Source organism: Schistocerca americana, chromosome X (assembly GCF_021461395.2).
Source record: "Schistocerca americana isolate TAMUIC-IGC-003095 chromosome X, iqSchAmer2.1, whole genome shotgun sequence".
NCBI classification, from domain to species: domain Eukaryota; kingdom Metazoa; phylum Arthropoda; class Insecta; order Orthoptera; family Acrididae; genus Schistocerca; species Schistocerca americana.
In genome coordinates this window covers 673,147,082-673,164,389 of record NC_060130.1, presented here as the reverse complement: position 1 = coordinate 673,164,389, position 17,308 = coordinate 673,147,082, and the positions used below count along the sequence as shown (strand labels likewise).

The window sequence follows — 17,308 nt, the reverse complement described above, 5'->3', positions numbered from 1 at the left end:
TGCTAATTTTCAAAACTACTACACGAATTTTCATGGGTTTTCACAGGTAACTTGAGCGTGACCTTTGGCAACATGTCGGCTTTATTTCATTAAAATCGGATCACGGAAAAAAGATATCGGAATTTAAAGTTTTATCCAAAATCGTCTGCTCACCCAAAAGGAGAGGAGGAGCAAACTATTGTTTAATGTACCACCGACAACCACACTCATGCTCATAAATTAAGGATAATTGCAGAATGTGGTGCCACACAACGTGGCACTACACAAAACTGCCGCTAAAAGCATAGGGACATAGGGAACACACACGACACAGATCTGTAAGTCCACGGTATTGGTGATAAGTTGTGAAAACTCCCGAAACACATGTGCTACAAAACGCCACTGTTTCCTGCGCATGTACCCCTACATCAATATTGGATATGATCACCAACCACATGTACACAGGCCGCACAACGGGCTGACATACGCTGGATCAGGTGGTCTAGCAGGTGCTGGGATATAGCCTCTCATTCTTGCACCAGTGGCTGTTGGAGCTCCTGGAATGTCGTAGGGGTTTGAAGACGTGCAGTGATAAGTCGACCGAGAGCATCCCAGACGTGCTCGGTGGGGTTTAGGTCTGGAGAAAAGGCAGGCCACTCCATTCGCCTGATATCTTCTGTTTCAAGGTACTCTTCCATGATAGCAGCTCGGTGGGGCTGTGGGTTATCATCCATTAGGAGGGAGGTGGGACCCACTGCACCCCTGAAAAGGCGGACATACTGGTGCAATATGACGTCCCGATACACCTGACCTGTTACAGTTCCTCTGTCAAAGACACGCAGGAGTGTACGTGCACCAATCATAATCGCACCCCACACCATCAAACCACAATCTCCATACAGGTCCCTTTCAAGGACATTAAGGGGTTGGTATCTGGTTCCTGCTTCACGCCAGATGAAAACCTGGCGAGAATCACTATTCAGACTATATCTGGACTCCTCCGTGTTGGGACCACTGTTCCAATGACCATGTAATGTGTTCTTGACACCAGGCTTTACGGGCGCTCCTGTGACCGGAGGTCAGTGGAATGCACCTTGCAGGTCTCCAGCCGAATAAACCATATCCGTTCAGTCGTCTGTAGACTGTGTGTCTGAAGACAACTGTTCCAGTGGCTGCGGTAAGGTCCTGAGCAAGGCTACCTGCAGTACTCCGTGGCCATCTGCGGGCACTGATGGTGAGATATCGGTCTTCTTGTGGTGTTGTACACTGTGGACGTCCCGTACTGTAGCACCTGGACACGTTTCCTGTCTGCTGGAATCGTTGCCATAATCTTGAGATCACACTTTGTGGCACACGGAGGGCCTGTGCTACGATCTGCTGTGTTTGACCAGCCTCCAGTCGCCCTAGTATACTACCCCTCATAACGCCATCAATATGTGTTCTTTGAGCCATTTTCAACAACAGTCACCATTAGCGCGTCTGGAAACGTCTGCACAATTACTCACTGCACCGTACTCTGACATGCACCAACACACCTCTGTGTATGTGGACTGCTGCCAGCGCCACCGTGCGACGACGACAGGTCAAATGCAAACTGCCCAACAGAGCGTTGTTTCACCATGCATCAGCATTATCCTTAATTTATGAGCATGAGTGTAGATCACCAGAGACGGAGCAAGAATGGGGAAGGAAATCGGCTGTGCCGTTTCAAAGGAACTAGCGCGGCATTTTCTTGAAGCAATTTAGAGAAATCATGGAAAACTTAAACCAGGAAGGCTGGATGCGTGTTTGAACCGTCATCCTCCCGAATGTGAGGCCAGTGTGCTAACTGCTGCGCCACCTCGCTCGGTCCCACCCAGAGATCTCAATAAAAACAAGATACACAACTGCTGTGCTTTGGACCCTTGGAAATAGTGACGATCAATTTTTATCAGATTGGCAACTCTGTACGTACGGGTATAGGTCGTGTTGTTTTGTGCTTTCTGTTGTTTGATAATCATTCATTCGAGAGCGATTTATTAAGTTTGTGAAGCTATAATGGTGAAATATTGAGTAGCTTATGGTTGTAAAGAACTCTAGAGGAAAGACAGCGGAGTTCATTTTCATAGGTAAGTTATGTTTTTGTTTAGAACTAGTGTTCCTGCCGCACTGTATTTCATGTATAAATTGCACTACTGAAGACGATATTTCTTGGATTTAGTTCTGTATTTGCCTCTTGTTTATACAGGTTTCCATTTTCTCGTTCGGAAATGCAGAAGTTGTGGGCGCAAGCAATTCGTAGAGACAAGTGCTCACCTACTGCGTACAGTACAATATGCAGCAGACACGTTACCGAAAATTGCTATAAAGTGAGGCCAGGAGCATCATTAAGACTGTTAAAAGAAGATGCCGTCCCATCCATCTTTGATTTTCCGAAACATATTCAGAGAAAGATGACTGCAAGGCGACAATTGGTTCGTAAAGAAGCTGCTAGTACTCAAGTAAGTGGAATATATTACAAGCTTTTAATTATAATGGTATAGGCCTGAACAAAATACACGTCAATAGGCCTATATTTATAATTATTGTTTTAAGCTTGCTTATGGAGGTTTTATAATTTTGAACTGTTGTGATGAATGCAAAATTACAATGACCTCCTTTCTTGCAGGATGTAAATCACACAGGTGTACAACTGGAAAAGTCTCCTGAAGCAGTTGCTGAAGATAAAAGAATTCAGGCAAACCTCCCTTCACTATCGAAAACAAATTTAAGAAAGAAGATAAGAAGATTGCAAATGGCTGTAGGCCGACGAAACAAAAACATTTCGACAATGGCACAACTGATTAATGAACTTAAAAAAAGGACACCTGAACAATGATATAGAGAATCATTTAAAATTTAGTTTTAGTGGTTTTCCTTTGCACTTCATCGTTAACGAATTGGAAAACTCCATGTGTGACGAACAAGTAAGAAGATACTGAGATATTATAAAACAGTTCGCTCCGACACTACATTTTTATTCACCTAAAGCATATAGATACGTTAGATCATTATTTAGTTTGCCCCATCCAAATTGCATCAGATCTTTGATCTCATCTGTCAGCTGTGGGCCTGCTTTCATCAGTGAAGTGTTCAGTTTCTTAAAAGAAAATAAGGAGAAAAAACCCTGCTTAAAACAATGTGCTTTAATTTTTGACAATATGATGATTCATAAACAATTATTATGGGACAATATTAAAAAAGTTAACAGTGGTTATGTAAATTTTGGTGGCATTAAGCCAGTAGATTTGAATGAACTAGCTATAGAAGCATTAGTATTCCAAATTGTTTTGTACAGAAAAAATTTAAATGTCCAGTTGCATATTTTTTTGTAAATAGTATTCAAGCTGAACTTTCAGCTGAATTAATCCATACATGCCTCCTAAAATTACATGAAGTTGGTGTAGTCGTATGGTCCGTTACTTGTGACGGCCTAGTTGTAAACCTGCAAGCTTTGAAAAACATGGGCTGCAACGATGAACCTGATAATATCATTTCGTATTTTAAGCACCCTTAAGCTGAATGCAATGTTTATGTAGTTTTGGACCACTGCCACATGCGTAAATCAACAAGAAAGGTTGAGAAACAGATTTTGCAGATAGTTGATGGTGAAGCACAGTGGAGCCACATAGTTAATTTAAATGAACTACAGGAGAGTGAAGGCTTGAAGTTTGCTAATTGAGTCACCAACTAGCATGTTAAGTTCCACAATAAGAAGATGAATGTCTCTCTTGCTGCTCAAACCCTGAGTTCAAGCGTAGCAGATGCTACTGAATTTCTTGAGTCACATCAACATACAGATTTTCGAGGATCAACTGCAACTGTTACTTTTATCGGAAAAGTAGACAAACTTTTTGAGTTGTTAAATAGCAGAAATATTTTTGCTAAAGGCTTAAAACCACCTTTACATAAGTTCAACATTAATTTCTGCCATAATTATTGCGAAGAGATGGAATATTTTTTGAAGTCTATCTCCATTGAAGGTTTATCCATTCTACGGCATCCCCGTAAGACATTTGCTCTGGGTTTCTTGCTGTCTATGAAAAGTGTAGGAATGCTTGCTACAGAATGTCTTTCCCATGACACAGACCCATTTCAACATTTTTTAATGTGTAAAGTGTCTCAAGATCAACTGGAATTACTATTTTCATGTATTAGAGGTAAAAGAGGCTGGAACAATAATCCAAAATTTATTCAGTTCCAGTCAGCTCTCAAAGCCATTAAAAAATAGCATAAACTCTGGATGTAAGACTAATGCACTTGATTTTGAATCAAACAGTGTGTTTTCAATTGGTCACTTTAGGTACCGCCATGTTCAAACAGAAAATATAGTGTAAACGATGCTTCATTGAGACAGTGTTTAGATTATTGTAGTAGACTGAGTGACGTAAACCTCAGTAATTATGTTAATAATATTTTGTATTACGTAGAAGGATTTGTAGTTAAAAATGTTAAAAGATTTGAAGTGTTGTGAGTGTGCAAGTTTGTTAATTTTTGGTAATGACAAAGTAAGTGACCACACATATTGTAGGAAGCCTTTGTCTGACCCAACTGCTTTCACTCAGCAGGTTTCTAGGAGAGGAATTAAGTTTGCAATTTACAAAATTATTGTTTATTGTGAGAAGAAGTTTCGTATGTTTGCAAATGTGGAAGATTTCGGTAAAGTTTATTCCCAGTTCGTAAATTCGGTGTCTCACCATTTTTCTATTAATGAAAAAAATATATTTGGACCTAATGCACATTCTGTAAATTTTGTATTTGACCTAGATGACATGCACGAAACAAAACTTATTAAAGAAATTGCGTCAGTATATATTGGAGTTACATTAAGAGCAAATGCAAAAAAATGTCACAAATAAGGTCAATGGAAAAAACTGTTCTGTTCGACAGAAGCTGACAAAAATTTTGTTTTCAAATGTCTAACGTAAATGAAAAATATAAATTAATGTTGAACTGAAAATTATTTACTTTTAAGTTTTTTTTCACCCTTTCCACAAAAGCGAGATCAAAGTATCAGAGGGTTTATCATTCCAAAACTTTTGTTTAAGTAGAGGAGAATGGGGATGGTAAAAGTGGACACAAAATAATTTTAATTAAGTAATCTTTTTGTTTTGGGAAAACTGGTCTTATTTATATATAAAAAAACCGTGTCAACTTTTACCCTATGCCATTTCAGTTAATGTCAACACTTTACAATGGAGTAAATGTGGACAGATTGCATTTGTTTAAATTTTTCCATTTGGTGATCAAACTATTGAAGAAACATAGAATCACTTTATTGATTCTTTTAGTATAAAAACTGGTTAATCGAAATACATTAAATCTTAAAAATCTGCCTCAAATTGTTTCGAGATAAATCGTGAAATATAAAAACTATCTGTACTAGCCCCACCAACTCCCTACATAGTGCATTTTATTTCGTATGAAGGTCGTCAGACTTTAACGAAACATGTAATAATAGTTACAATCAAATTACAGAATTGCTGTGACTTCAACGAAGCTTTGCTTTACAGTTTTTCAGCTGATAATGTGAAGAGGATATTTTTAAACAGTAGGCTACGGTTCTTTATTTTCTGTAGGTATTTAATGCTTCCTGGTCAATTAATTGCCAGACTCAGCAATCAGGGATGTCAAAAATACTTAATTCAGATAAAATGCGATGTTTTGTGCACATAATGATGGCAAAATAAAATTTTACTCGTCTACTTGCGGGACAGCTGTATACTGACAGTTGGATAGGGAGAGACAGATATACGTTCAGCAAAATGGCGGCTAAAGATGTCGAGCGTCAAGATTTCGTAACACATATAGTCCAGTAAAACTGTCAGAAAAACGCCTGTTCCTTGCAAAAGGTGGGGTAGAAGATTTTATTTTTTTAACTCGTTCGTATTGTTAGAAAGGTTACAAAACCAAGTTTTGCCAACAAAATTTCTCTTGGGAAAACTTTCTGCAGTTAAAAAACTTCGAAAATTTCAGACTTTTTTCAGTTTTTTCAAAATACCTCAGTTTCATTTGCTCCTATCGCTTTAACGTCTATTTTCTTTTTTAAAGAGCACAAAATTCTCTACAAATTTGGTTCTTACCATTTTTTTCTACTCCCAGTATCGAAGGCGCTACAGCGCGTCAAAAATTACCAATTTTTCAAATTTCGAGCAAAGTGGCATATTACCTAATTTTTGAACACTGTTATTTCAGTTTCTATTTGTGTAGTATAAACATATTACTCATCATGTTATTCATTGGAATTTACCATCTCACTCTGCTGCAGGGCCAGGACAAACAGCATCATATTCAGTAACTACGAACACATTCACGTCGGATTGCGTGAAGTTTATTTATGTTACAATATGTAATACGATTGCATGCAGGTGCCGTACATTTTCTACAGTTGATTGACGTTAATGATCAGTTATAAGAAAAGGTATGTAGGAATTGTTCTTTAGCGGGCAAAAGCGTATTTATTCTTTGGCGGGCGGAAGGCGATTATCTCCGGTGATTGTTCACAGCGCGCTGACAGCTATTAGCACACAACAATAAGGGTCTTACAGTTTGGAGTCGCTTCCATTCAGTATATGTTGTGGTGCTGAAAATGAGTATGTCTGACATGAATTTGTGTTTCATTTGCGAAAAAACTGTGGTGAGTGGTGGACGCAATGTGAAAAAGAAGCCGGCCGGTGTGGCCGTGCGGTTCTAGGCGCTTCAGTCTGGAACCGCGCGACCGCTACGGTCGCAGGTTCGAATCATGCCTCGGGCATGGATGTGTGTGATGTCCTTAGGTTAGTTAGGTTTAAGTAGTTCTAAGTTCTAGGGGACTGATGACCATAGATGTTAAGTCTCATAGTGCTCAGAGCCATTTGAAACATTTGTGAAAAAGAAAGGACTGAGCACACTTATCGATTGTAGTGCTAAACGCAGAGAGTCTGCCCACACCCGTTTTTGAAAACGCTCAGTGAAGTGATGTTGCGTGAAGCATGCTACAAGAAGTACATTAATGAGAGAATGATAGCAGCTAGCCTTCTACATCCTCAGGAACCAACAGGCGTGCTACGTCGGTCGCAGGAAAAAGGTCAGTTCAATTTCTAAGAGAAATGCTTCTTATTTGCAAAAGGGAATTCTGATGACTTTTTAACCAAGCAGTTAAGATTGCCATATGCCAAACGAAATTTTGTTTACAAAGTAATGAAATTGGAAGTGCAATCGACAGTATTAGAACAGGCTAAACGACGTGGTGATGAATTTGGTCAACAAGTGATAGAGCGGATTCAAAATGTAAATGATTTGGTTGCTGCAGATGGGCGATACCACAGATTTTGCTACAGAAAGTTCATTCACCGTGTTTCAGCTACTGGACAGAATCGAGGTAACCGACCTGCAACACAAGTAGATGAAGGCATGGAGGCTATATTTGCCTACCTGGAAACCAGTACGGAAGAATGTCAGTTTTCTATGGACGATCTGTTAGAGCAAATACCCACATCATCTCGTCCTGATATTCGAACTGTCAAGGCTCGCCTTTTCCAGAAATATGGTGACGATTTGGTGATGGCTGAAACAAAACTTATTTTTCTTAAAGCCTGGAAGAGGAAATGCAGAAGACAAGTGGTTTTCCACTGCATCTTACAAGTTTGACAGTGAATATATTCTGTTCACTCACGCCTTTAGCGGATGTGGTGCAACATCCGCTTTTTTTGGTCAAGGACAAATTAAGTGCTGCAATATTGTTGCGAAAAATGAACACCTAACCTCAGCACTTTGCACGTTCAATAAACCACATGCTACCAGTGAAGAAATAATAACAGCAGGAGAACAGGTTACAATCGCATTGTATAGTGGAGGTGTCAGCAGTTCCGACACACTAGACCATTTGCGGTACCAGCTATTCGCCAAGTCTGCCACAAAAAGCAAACTGAATCTTGCACGGTTGCCACCTACACAAGATGCTGCACAACATCATTCGTTGCGGACTTACCAACAAGTCCAAAGTTGGATGGGAAACTGTAAACCTCCTGAGAAATGGGGCTGGAATCACAGTGACCACGGTCCAATATTCGTTATAATGAGCCAAGATCCAGCACCTGAAGCACTTCTTCACATTGTTTCATGCTCATGCAAGCTGAACTGTGGCGAAGCGCGCTCCTGCAGAAAAGCAGGTTTGAAATGTTCTTCAATTTGCAAGAAGTGTATTGGGGTCCACTGCGAAAACGTGCCAAAATTTTTATATGAAGACAGTGAAGAAGATGTTGAGGATGTTGAGGAAACCGCTGACGAAATCAACGAACTTGCTGAGGCTGACTCGCTGTTTAAAGAAGAGGTCAATCTGGGATCAACTCTATGTACAGACCCTGAATCCGTAACTCAAAGTATTTCTGGTGACACTGAGGAACCTGGCCCATCAAAACGTTGGAAGTGATGCTCATACCTGTGTCAAGTGCGCTGAAGTGCGATATTACAAGTATTTCAAACCCAGAATTGTCAACATTTTTTAGTAACTGACAATGCATTTTAATTGTAATAAAGCTACTTATTTTTAATGTCAACTGTGTGGTCTTTATATACAAGAATAATTACCTACCTAATTAAGTTGCCTATTGCACTAATAATAGTTCAGTTTCCTGAGACCATTTATTTTGTGTGTGTGTGTGTGTGTGTGTGTGTGTGTGTGTGTGTGTGTGTGTGTGTGTGTGTCTTTGATGATGCACTTTTATATTTATAGTTTTACAAATACCAGGGCTGAGGTGGCCCGTAGTGAACTTCAGGTAGTGATGTAAGAATCACAATAGTTGGTTGCCCAGCAATCCTCATGTTGCATACAGAGAAATTGAATACCTGAAAGTGAGGTGGTAAATTCCAACATATAGCATGATGTATCATGTATTTATACTACACAAACGGAAACTGAAAAAAATAGTGTTCAAAAACAAGGTATGTTGCCACTATGCTCAAAATTTGAAAAATTGGTATTTTTTGACGCGCTGTAGCGCCTTAGATACTGGGAGTAGAAAAAAATGGCAAGAATCAAATTTGTAGAGAATTTTGTGCTCTTTAAAAAAGAAAATAGACGTTAAAGCGATAGGAGCAAATGAAACTGAGATATTTTGAAAAAACTGAAAAAAGTCTGAAATTTTCCAAGTTTTTTGACTGCAGAAAGTTTTCCCAAGAGTAATTTTGTTGGTAAAACTTGGTTTTGTAACCTTTCCAACAATATGAAGGAGTTAAAAAAATAAAATCTTCTACCCCACCTTTTGCAAGGTATATCTGCAATTTGACTGGATTAATAGTGCTGCCTCTAGATTTTTCTTCTTTGAGCTCACTTGTCTCACCTCAGGAGTTCGGATGTTTAATCATCACGGTTTAGTAAACCAAACAACCAATAGACTGCGCTGTTAGTTTGGTTGTACACCAAAGAACCAATAGATGGTGCTGTCAGTTTTTTTTCTTTCTTTTTAACTGCGCGTAAAAATGTATGAAGTTCTCGATGGCACACGACAAAATTAGGACTATAGTAGGTATCTTTTCAATTAAATATTGATTTCCCGTGGGCCCTGCACGGAGCCGAGTGTTCGCGAAGTTTGGCAAGCAAGACTACTAGTGTGATGCCCAAGTTCGTTGCACGGCCCGTATATCTCGCTGGCTTTGATTTTCAGAAGTTCAGGTCAGTGACAGAGTTACGCGATACAGTCTCATCTTAACAAATACAAATCAACAGCGAATTTACTACGTATATGTGGATTTACTGGTTTCCGTTTGTGAATTTAAAACTGAACGATATTGCTTTGCTTCTTTCGATAGGTTTGACTTACGTTCTTTGCTAGGAAAGACGAATTTATTAAATTTGCTATGTGATTTGGGTACTCATTACATTTTGCCGGCCGCGGTGGTCTGGCGGTTCTGGCGCTGCAGTCCGGAACCGCGGGACTGCTACGGTCGCAGGTTCGAATCCTGCCTCGGGCATGGGTGTGTGTGATGTCCTTAGGTTAGTTAGGTTTAAGTAGTTCTAAGTTCTAGGGGACTTATGACCTAAGGTGTTGAGTCCCATAGTGCTCCGAGCCATTTGAACCATTACATTTTGATTTCGTTTTGTTTACGAAAACGGTCGAGTCTTTCTGAAAGCGGTCTCAAGAATCCAGTGAAGATTACGAAGTGGGACTTGCTGCAGGATCTAGATTTTTCTTCTTTGAGCTCACTGGTCTCACCTTAGGGCCCCTCCCATCGGAGGTTCGAGTCCTCCCTCGGGCATGCGCGCGCGCGCGCGCGCGTGCGTGCGAGCGTGTGCGTGTGCGTGTGTGTGTGTGTGTGTGTATTTGAACATCATACTGTAACTCGTTCTCTGGAAGCTACTCTGCAGGTGAAGCGCAACATAACTCTGATGGAGAGCGTCATGCATTATCATCTCGCTCCTCAGAACTTTTCACTCGCAGAGGGTTAAAGTTAGTTTTCTTCAACGTAACATTATAGAAGCGGAAATTTTGACGGGAAATAACACAGGCGAGTGAGTGTTCATACCCTGAACCTCACTTATTCCTGTCAATTCACGATTTCGCTTTAAACATGTACAATTCTTCGTAAGCTTATGTTATGCCATGACCGTAAACAAAGTACGAGGCCAGACGCTGTGTGTTGTGGGTATTGACCTTACTGTCAGCTGCTTTTTCATTGGCAACTCTATGTGACTGTCTCCTGTATTAGTCAAGTAAACAACCTCTCCGTTCATGTCTCGTATCATATTACTTCAAACAGTGTATACATCGAAGTCTTGCCGCGCGGAGTGGCCGCGTGGTTTGAGGCGCCATGCGCAGATTGCGCGGCCCCTCCCGTCGGAGGTTCGAGTCCTCCCTCGGGCATGTGTGTGTGTGTGTGTGTGTGTGTGTGTGTGCGTGTGTGGGTGTGTGTGTATTTGAACATCGAAACCTTATGCGACAAAAAATTCCGCACGTACGAAGTCTCGGGCACAGGTGTAAATGAATACCCAAGAAATGCTGGGTTTCTCAGCTAGCATTACATAAAGGTTGTCACAGTTTTCCACTGAAACTATAATCTCCACTTTTACACCATATACATATGAGGTAAAATATTTCATTCACCTTTCATTGCCAGTCTTCAAATTACACGTTATATGGATGTTTCCAACTGTGGTTCAGTTTCGATACATTAGATAATCTTTAGAAGTAGTATGGTCACGTTTGAATTCAGTCGTTTACTACTGATCCCTTGAAAATGAAGAAACTCAGTCCTTATAAGCCTTCATCAATCTTAGACGAATTGCCACTGCCGATTTCTAAAATAGTAGGAAAGATTAACCCTATAATATTTACGGTGAACCAGTATTCCATTTCAACAACTGCAACAAAACATGTACGACTGCTATAAAAAGCTGCACAAAGAACAATTCTGCATATCAAGTTCATATTCAACTTACACGTATTAACATAAGAAATACAAAATGTCATTGATATCTAAGTCGTATTTGTGGTAGGCCGAGAAAATTTCACCTGTGACCACAGAGTAGAATGTCAGTTCACACAGCTGTACTTTAGCTCTGTTTAATGTAGTGTAGCCTAGATCTTAGAGCAGTGCAATAGAATTACAAGAAAATACCAGTCCAGGAAACATTACTCGTGCGGCGATTGCATTTGGTGTCCGTGGACGTACCGTGTTTGAGGTGTTATTGCAGGTAAAGCTGGCTGCAAATCTGGATCCCGTCTGCGAAGTGAGGCTACCCACTGGTCGGCTGGCATTCTATTGAACCCAGATGGCGCTTCACTTTTCTGTGTAGAGGTGTTTGAAGTATGACCTGTTTGAAGTCAGAGTACACCAACAAAGGACATGTAATGAATTGTTACATAAACATATAATAGAGTTATGTTCTATGCAAGTCAGAAAATTACAATACTTTCATTTAAACAGTGGTCCTGTTACTTTATTTATTAAATACTAGGGACGTTCAGTAAGTAAAGCAACTTATTTTTTTCTGAAAGCAGGTTGGTTTTATTCGGGATTCCAATACACCATATTATTTCTCCACTCTCTTGGCTGTATAACCCTATTTTTTTTTAACATAATCTCCTTTCAATGCGGTAATCTTAGGCCACCCTACTGGGAGGGCCTGTAAGCTCCCATGGTAGCACTCCACTGGTGTAAGTTAGGACCAACGTCTTGCTGTGTCATAACCTCCACATCATCCACGTATTGCTTCCTGTGGAGTGCATCCATCATAGATGGAAGCTCTTTATGGTCTTCTATTAGGTGACGCGAAACCCTGTGGGGACAAACCTCTGAGTACCCCAGATGGTGGACAACTGTGTCAGCACTACCAACAGAGACGTTCAGTTGAGGAGCGAAGTGTTTGTGATCCGTCGATAACCTGGAATGAGAATGTCTGCGTGTTCCAGTATTGTAGGAGTCACAGATGTGTGCGGTTAGCCGGTATGGATGAGATGGAACAGCTTTGCACGACCTCGTTGCGATGATGACAGATGCCTAGCTTAACAAGTCACCGTGCCTTAGTCACAGCCAGGTCTCCGTAGGCATACTGCATGCACCTATGAGCATCTGCGATGCTCTGGTTTTCCGCCAAAAGAAACTCAGTGACAGCTTTCTGCTTAGAACGCGACTCACCAGGAAAGTACTTGGGCTCGAACAAACACAAATACACCAAAATCGTGTGAGAAATAATGTAAAGGTCTGTTGTTGCACTAGTGATACTCCCGCATCTGCAAAACTCTGCAGTCGTCCGTTAGAGGCCTCTGCGTATGCCATGCCGCATTGCACACTGACCCGCCGGTACGCCAGTCGGGACCAGTAGGGACGGTGCGGTGTGCCTCTGAAGTTGCGTTTTGTGACATTATTTGTGTACTGAAGCGTCAGATGGCTCGGCGATTGGTAATCAATCCTGCTAATGTATTGCGATTGGTTGAGATGAAGTTACGAAGAACCCTTTTTCGTGAAGATGGTACTGGTGTAGAAGACGAATCAAATGGTTCAAATGGCTCTGAGCACTATGCGACTTAACTTCTGAGGTCATCAGTCCCCTAGAACTTAGAACTACTTAAACCCAACTAACCTAAGGACATCACACACATCCATGCCCGAGGCAGGATTCGAACCTGCGACCGTAGCGGTCGCGCGGTTCCAGACCGTAGCGCCTATAACCGCTCGGCTACCCCGGCCGGCAGAAGACGATCATTCGCATGTTTTCTGGTATCAGTTGCAAGTATCATCACGGCGTTTGATGACAACACACTGGAGAACATATACGATGATTATTACGTAAGAGGTTTCGACACATACGACAAGCTTCTGAAAAGATACCCTAAACTGAAGTCTAAAAGCAATATTAAAAACATACTGGATTACGTGGCAAAGAAAAGAGAAGGAAATACAGTTTTCAAAGGAAATCGTACACTGCTGTTCAAGACCATCAAGGAGCGTGTAATGGCGAAATTCGATGAAGCGCGAGAATGCGGTTCCGCCGTTCACTATTGGCATTTACAACATTGGGCATTGGACGTAGCCCGAAATCTCGGGTATACAAACTTTACAGTTTCACTAGGATTTATTACTAATTTGAAAAAGGAGTTTAGGATAACATCACGCCGTATCACTATGCTCCAAGCACGAAAAGATAAGGATGACGAAGAAGAGCTAATTGAAAGAGCTCAAACGTTTGTTGCTGACGTCAATGAGCATATCACGAGAGAAAATATCGATATTAGTTCTGTATGGAACTGTGATCAGAGTCAGCTCAGCTATGAACTTTCTTGTGACAGAACACTATCCATGAAAGGGGAGAGAAACACTGTCGCGATGTTGCAATCAGTTAACTGTGCAACACATAGTTACACGATCGATATTGCTATATCAATGGACGGACGATTGGCAGACAAACTCTATATTTCCTTCCACGAATCCAGTGGAAAGTTTGGACCCCGCGTGTCAAGGGAAATAGAAACGCGGTGCCCTCCAAATGTCGTCGTCGATGCAAGTGTGAGTGCGAAGATGACGAAACAACATCTGAAGACGTTTTTTCTGTCAGTTTTGAATCCACATTTGTCGAGAAAGTCATTAGTACTTTGTGACTCCTGGTCTGGACATAAGGATGAACGAGTACTACTGGAAGCATCTGGTGGAAAACATGTAGATTTAAAAATCATTCCGCCTAAAACTACAAAATATGCACAACCTCTGGATGTGTATTTCTTCAGGCAATATAAAACATATGCCAAGACAATAACAGACTACATTAAACTACGTTCCAGTAATATGCAGCCGAAATTGCACGGCAGATTCTTTATCATGAATATGCATTCTGTCATTTACAATAAGTTATCTGCGGGAGTATACAGACCAAAGCTTCGTTGCACGTGGCAGAACGCTGGCTACGATATTGGTGAACCAGCGAACAACTTCAAAAGTGTCACTGACGTGGCCTTCAACACTGATATTATAGAATGTGCAAATACGCCATGCGATCAACTTGCATTTCTTCACTGTGCGTTTTGCAGTCATTCGTATTGCTCGGAGCATTTTATTGACATTCCGCATTTACATTTATAGTTAAGATTGCTGTATTGCGTATGGCGTCTACAATTACATCTACAGTGATATCTAGAGCATGACTGCAGAGTTTTGCAGAGAAACGACACCCACCAGCACATTCAGAGGAACATAATGGTCCTGTAACCAAACGTTCATACAGATCTGTTTGTTCGAGCCCAAGTACTTTCCTGGTCAGTTACTGATACAGTTTAGAAGGTTGCGAACAGGGGCACCATCTATCGGAACGTCATGAACTATATGGGCTGAAGCGGGAATATTCCACAATGTCCCACAACAAATTCCACATTTTTTCATCTTAAATTGGCCGAAAAAAGTGTCGTATTGCTTATCTAACACCCCTCTTATGTTACAACTTATTAAAATAAATAAAGAAAGAGAACAAGATTCCACTTAGAATGAGCTTTTCTGTCTCACTACCTCAGAGTAGCTAGAGCGAAATAAGGAAGACGAATGAAACAAATATTGCCATAATTAAAAATTTGTACTCACCCCCCGCCCATTGCCGCGCCTCTATCACTGTATCCCTCCTTCTCTCCACCTCCACACCCTCCATCTCCTTCACAGGACAATTTCCAGCGCCTCCCCCTCCCGGATGATGAACTTCGCCGTAACATCTACCCTTCCTTCCAACTATAACCTGGCCTTGCCCCCCCCCCCCTCCCCAGGGTCCCCTTTTTCCACTTCCCTCCTTCTCCCAGAGCGGATTTTCCTCCTTCCGCCCCCCCCCCCCCCCCTGAGACCCTGCACCCCATACTTGCCTCTTTCCTTCCCACATCCCTCCCTACCTGGCCCTCTTCGGCGTGCCCCCGCTGATCTCCCCCCCTCTCTTCCCCTCCCACCCTCCCGGTGTCCCTCATCTCCTTGCGCCTGGCAGATCCTCCGTTTTGATCATCGTCAGAGTACCACGTCAGTGTTGTGTTTAGTGCTGTTTCTCCTGTGCGTCGAGAGGTGTGATTTTAATTGTGTGCTGGCATTGTACTTCGAGTCACTGTCAGTGTTTGTTTGTGCTACGTCATCCGTCGATACTTTTATGCTCTGGTCATACTATGCCTTGTGTTCTTTTTACTGTCCCAGTGTGTAGTTTTTTGTGTGCACTACTTTTTTACAGTTTTTATCTCCATTTTACAGTCGCCCCTTTTTTGTCTATTGTCTTCCATGATGTTCCCCCTTTTTAAATCTATGTTCACCATGTTTTCTCCTTTTTATATTTTTAAATGTCTTCTATTGTTTGTTCTATGTCTTTCGGCTGAAGAGCAGCGCATATGCTGCTGCCAGCCCACCCCGATGGGGAATTGAAATACAATAAAGGGGAAAAAACATTTGTACTCATTTCTCTGTCACCTGTAGTACCTTTAACGCATCCTTATACTGAGCTGAAAATGTACATTTTCTGTCAAAATAAGTTCAGATTTGATTTCTCTCCGCTGTTGTATTTTCATATGTGCTTTGTAGGAAAAAATGACAGCCTTCCAGTTTTCCGAGAAATTGATTTGTATGTGACAGCCCTGCGGTAACTTATATGATAAGTAATTTTCTATATTTGAAGCTATCCACAGCAAAGTACTAGAATAGCAGGTCAGAAATTAGATGTAGGCATTTGCAGCATGTTAGTGCAAGAAAAAATGCACAATGGAGTGGCAGCACTAGGTGACTTTCGTAATATTACCTAGAAACAGTATCAGCGTTTGTTTGTGTGGCCATCTTCCGCAGCAAACATATAAATACTTGTTTTTCAAACCAAACTGCCTTTTCCTGCTGCTCTGACGTGAAGTGAGCTACAGAAACAGCACGTTTGACATTGCTAACACTAGTGGAATCCAATTGGTAATTCGGTTCTAGGAGAGTAACTGCTCTCCCAAGTACTAGTACTATGAAAACCAAGGAAAAGAGACTGTGAACACAGTTTCGTCGAGAGACAAAACTGCAGTTCGCCGCACGGGATTAGCCGAGTGGTCTGAGGCGCTGCAGTCATGGACTGTGCGGCTGCTCCCGGCGGAGGTTCGAGTCCTCCCTCGGGCATGGGTGTGTGTGCTTATCCTTAGGATAATTTAGGTTACGCAGTGTGTAAGCTTAGGGACTGGTGCCCTTAACAGTTAAGTCCTATAAGACTTCACACACATCCAAACATATTTGGGAACTGCAGTTCTAGGGACTAAGACACACTTCCTGAAAATAAAACAACAGTAACGAAAAGAAGGCACAGTGGAGCAGCCTCAGAGAGAACAAGAAGCAAGGCTTAGAGTTTAACGACCCATTGACGTTAAAGCCGTTAGAGACAGCGCAGTAAATCATTTAGAAAAGAATGAGGGTGAGAAATGCGACCTACTTGAGAATCCTGTCTCGGCATTTACCTAAAGGGAAACCAGCTAAAACTTAGACTAGGATGGCTGGAAAGGGGCTTGAGTTAAGGTTACTCACTGCGCCACATTACCCATTCAACATGCATTGAAAGGCAAAGATCAGTAGCTTCCTGTGACTCGTGATGGTTTTCCATGGCTAAGAAATGTATAGAGGTAGCGATGTAACTAAGAAATGCCACGAAGAGTGGTAGTGTAATGATTTCCGAGGAGTTCTTTTGATCCTTGCAGTTCTACAGTCAGAGGGTGAAATTCATTGTGTTGCAGTAACTCACAAGCTTCACTATGTTTGAAGCGGTGATAAGATGGTTCAAATGGTTCAAATGGCTCTGAGCACTATGGGACTCAACTGCTGAGGTCATTAGTCCCCTAGAACTTAGAACTAGTTAAACCTAACT

At 41.5% G+C, this 17,308-nt stretch overlaps 1 protein-coding gene across 1 annotated transcript in view; it reads right to left on the bottom strand.

Annotated features, from left to right (window-relative positions):
- The window catches only part of LOC124555595 (katanin p60 ATPase-containing subunit A-like 1), a 170,899-nt gene that overhangs the window by 80,397 nt on the left and 73,194 nt on the right, over positions 1-17,308 (bottom strand). The window contains exon 3 of the mRNA XM_047129560.1: positions 11,647-11,788. Within this exon, the coding sequence (XP_046985516.1) occupies positions 11,647-11,788 (142 nt within the window). The remainder of the gene's footprint in view (positions 1-11,646; positions 11,789-17,308) is intronic.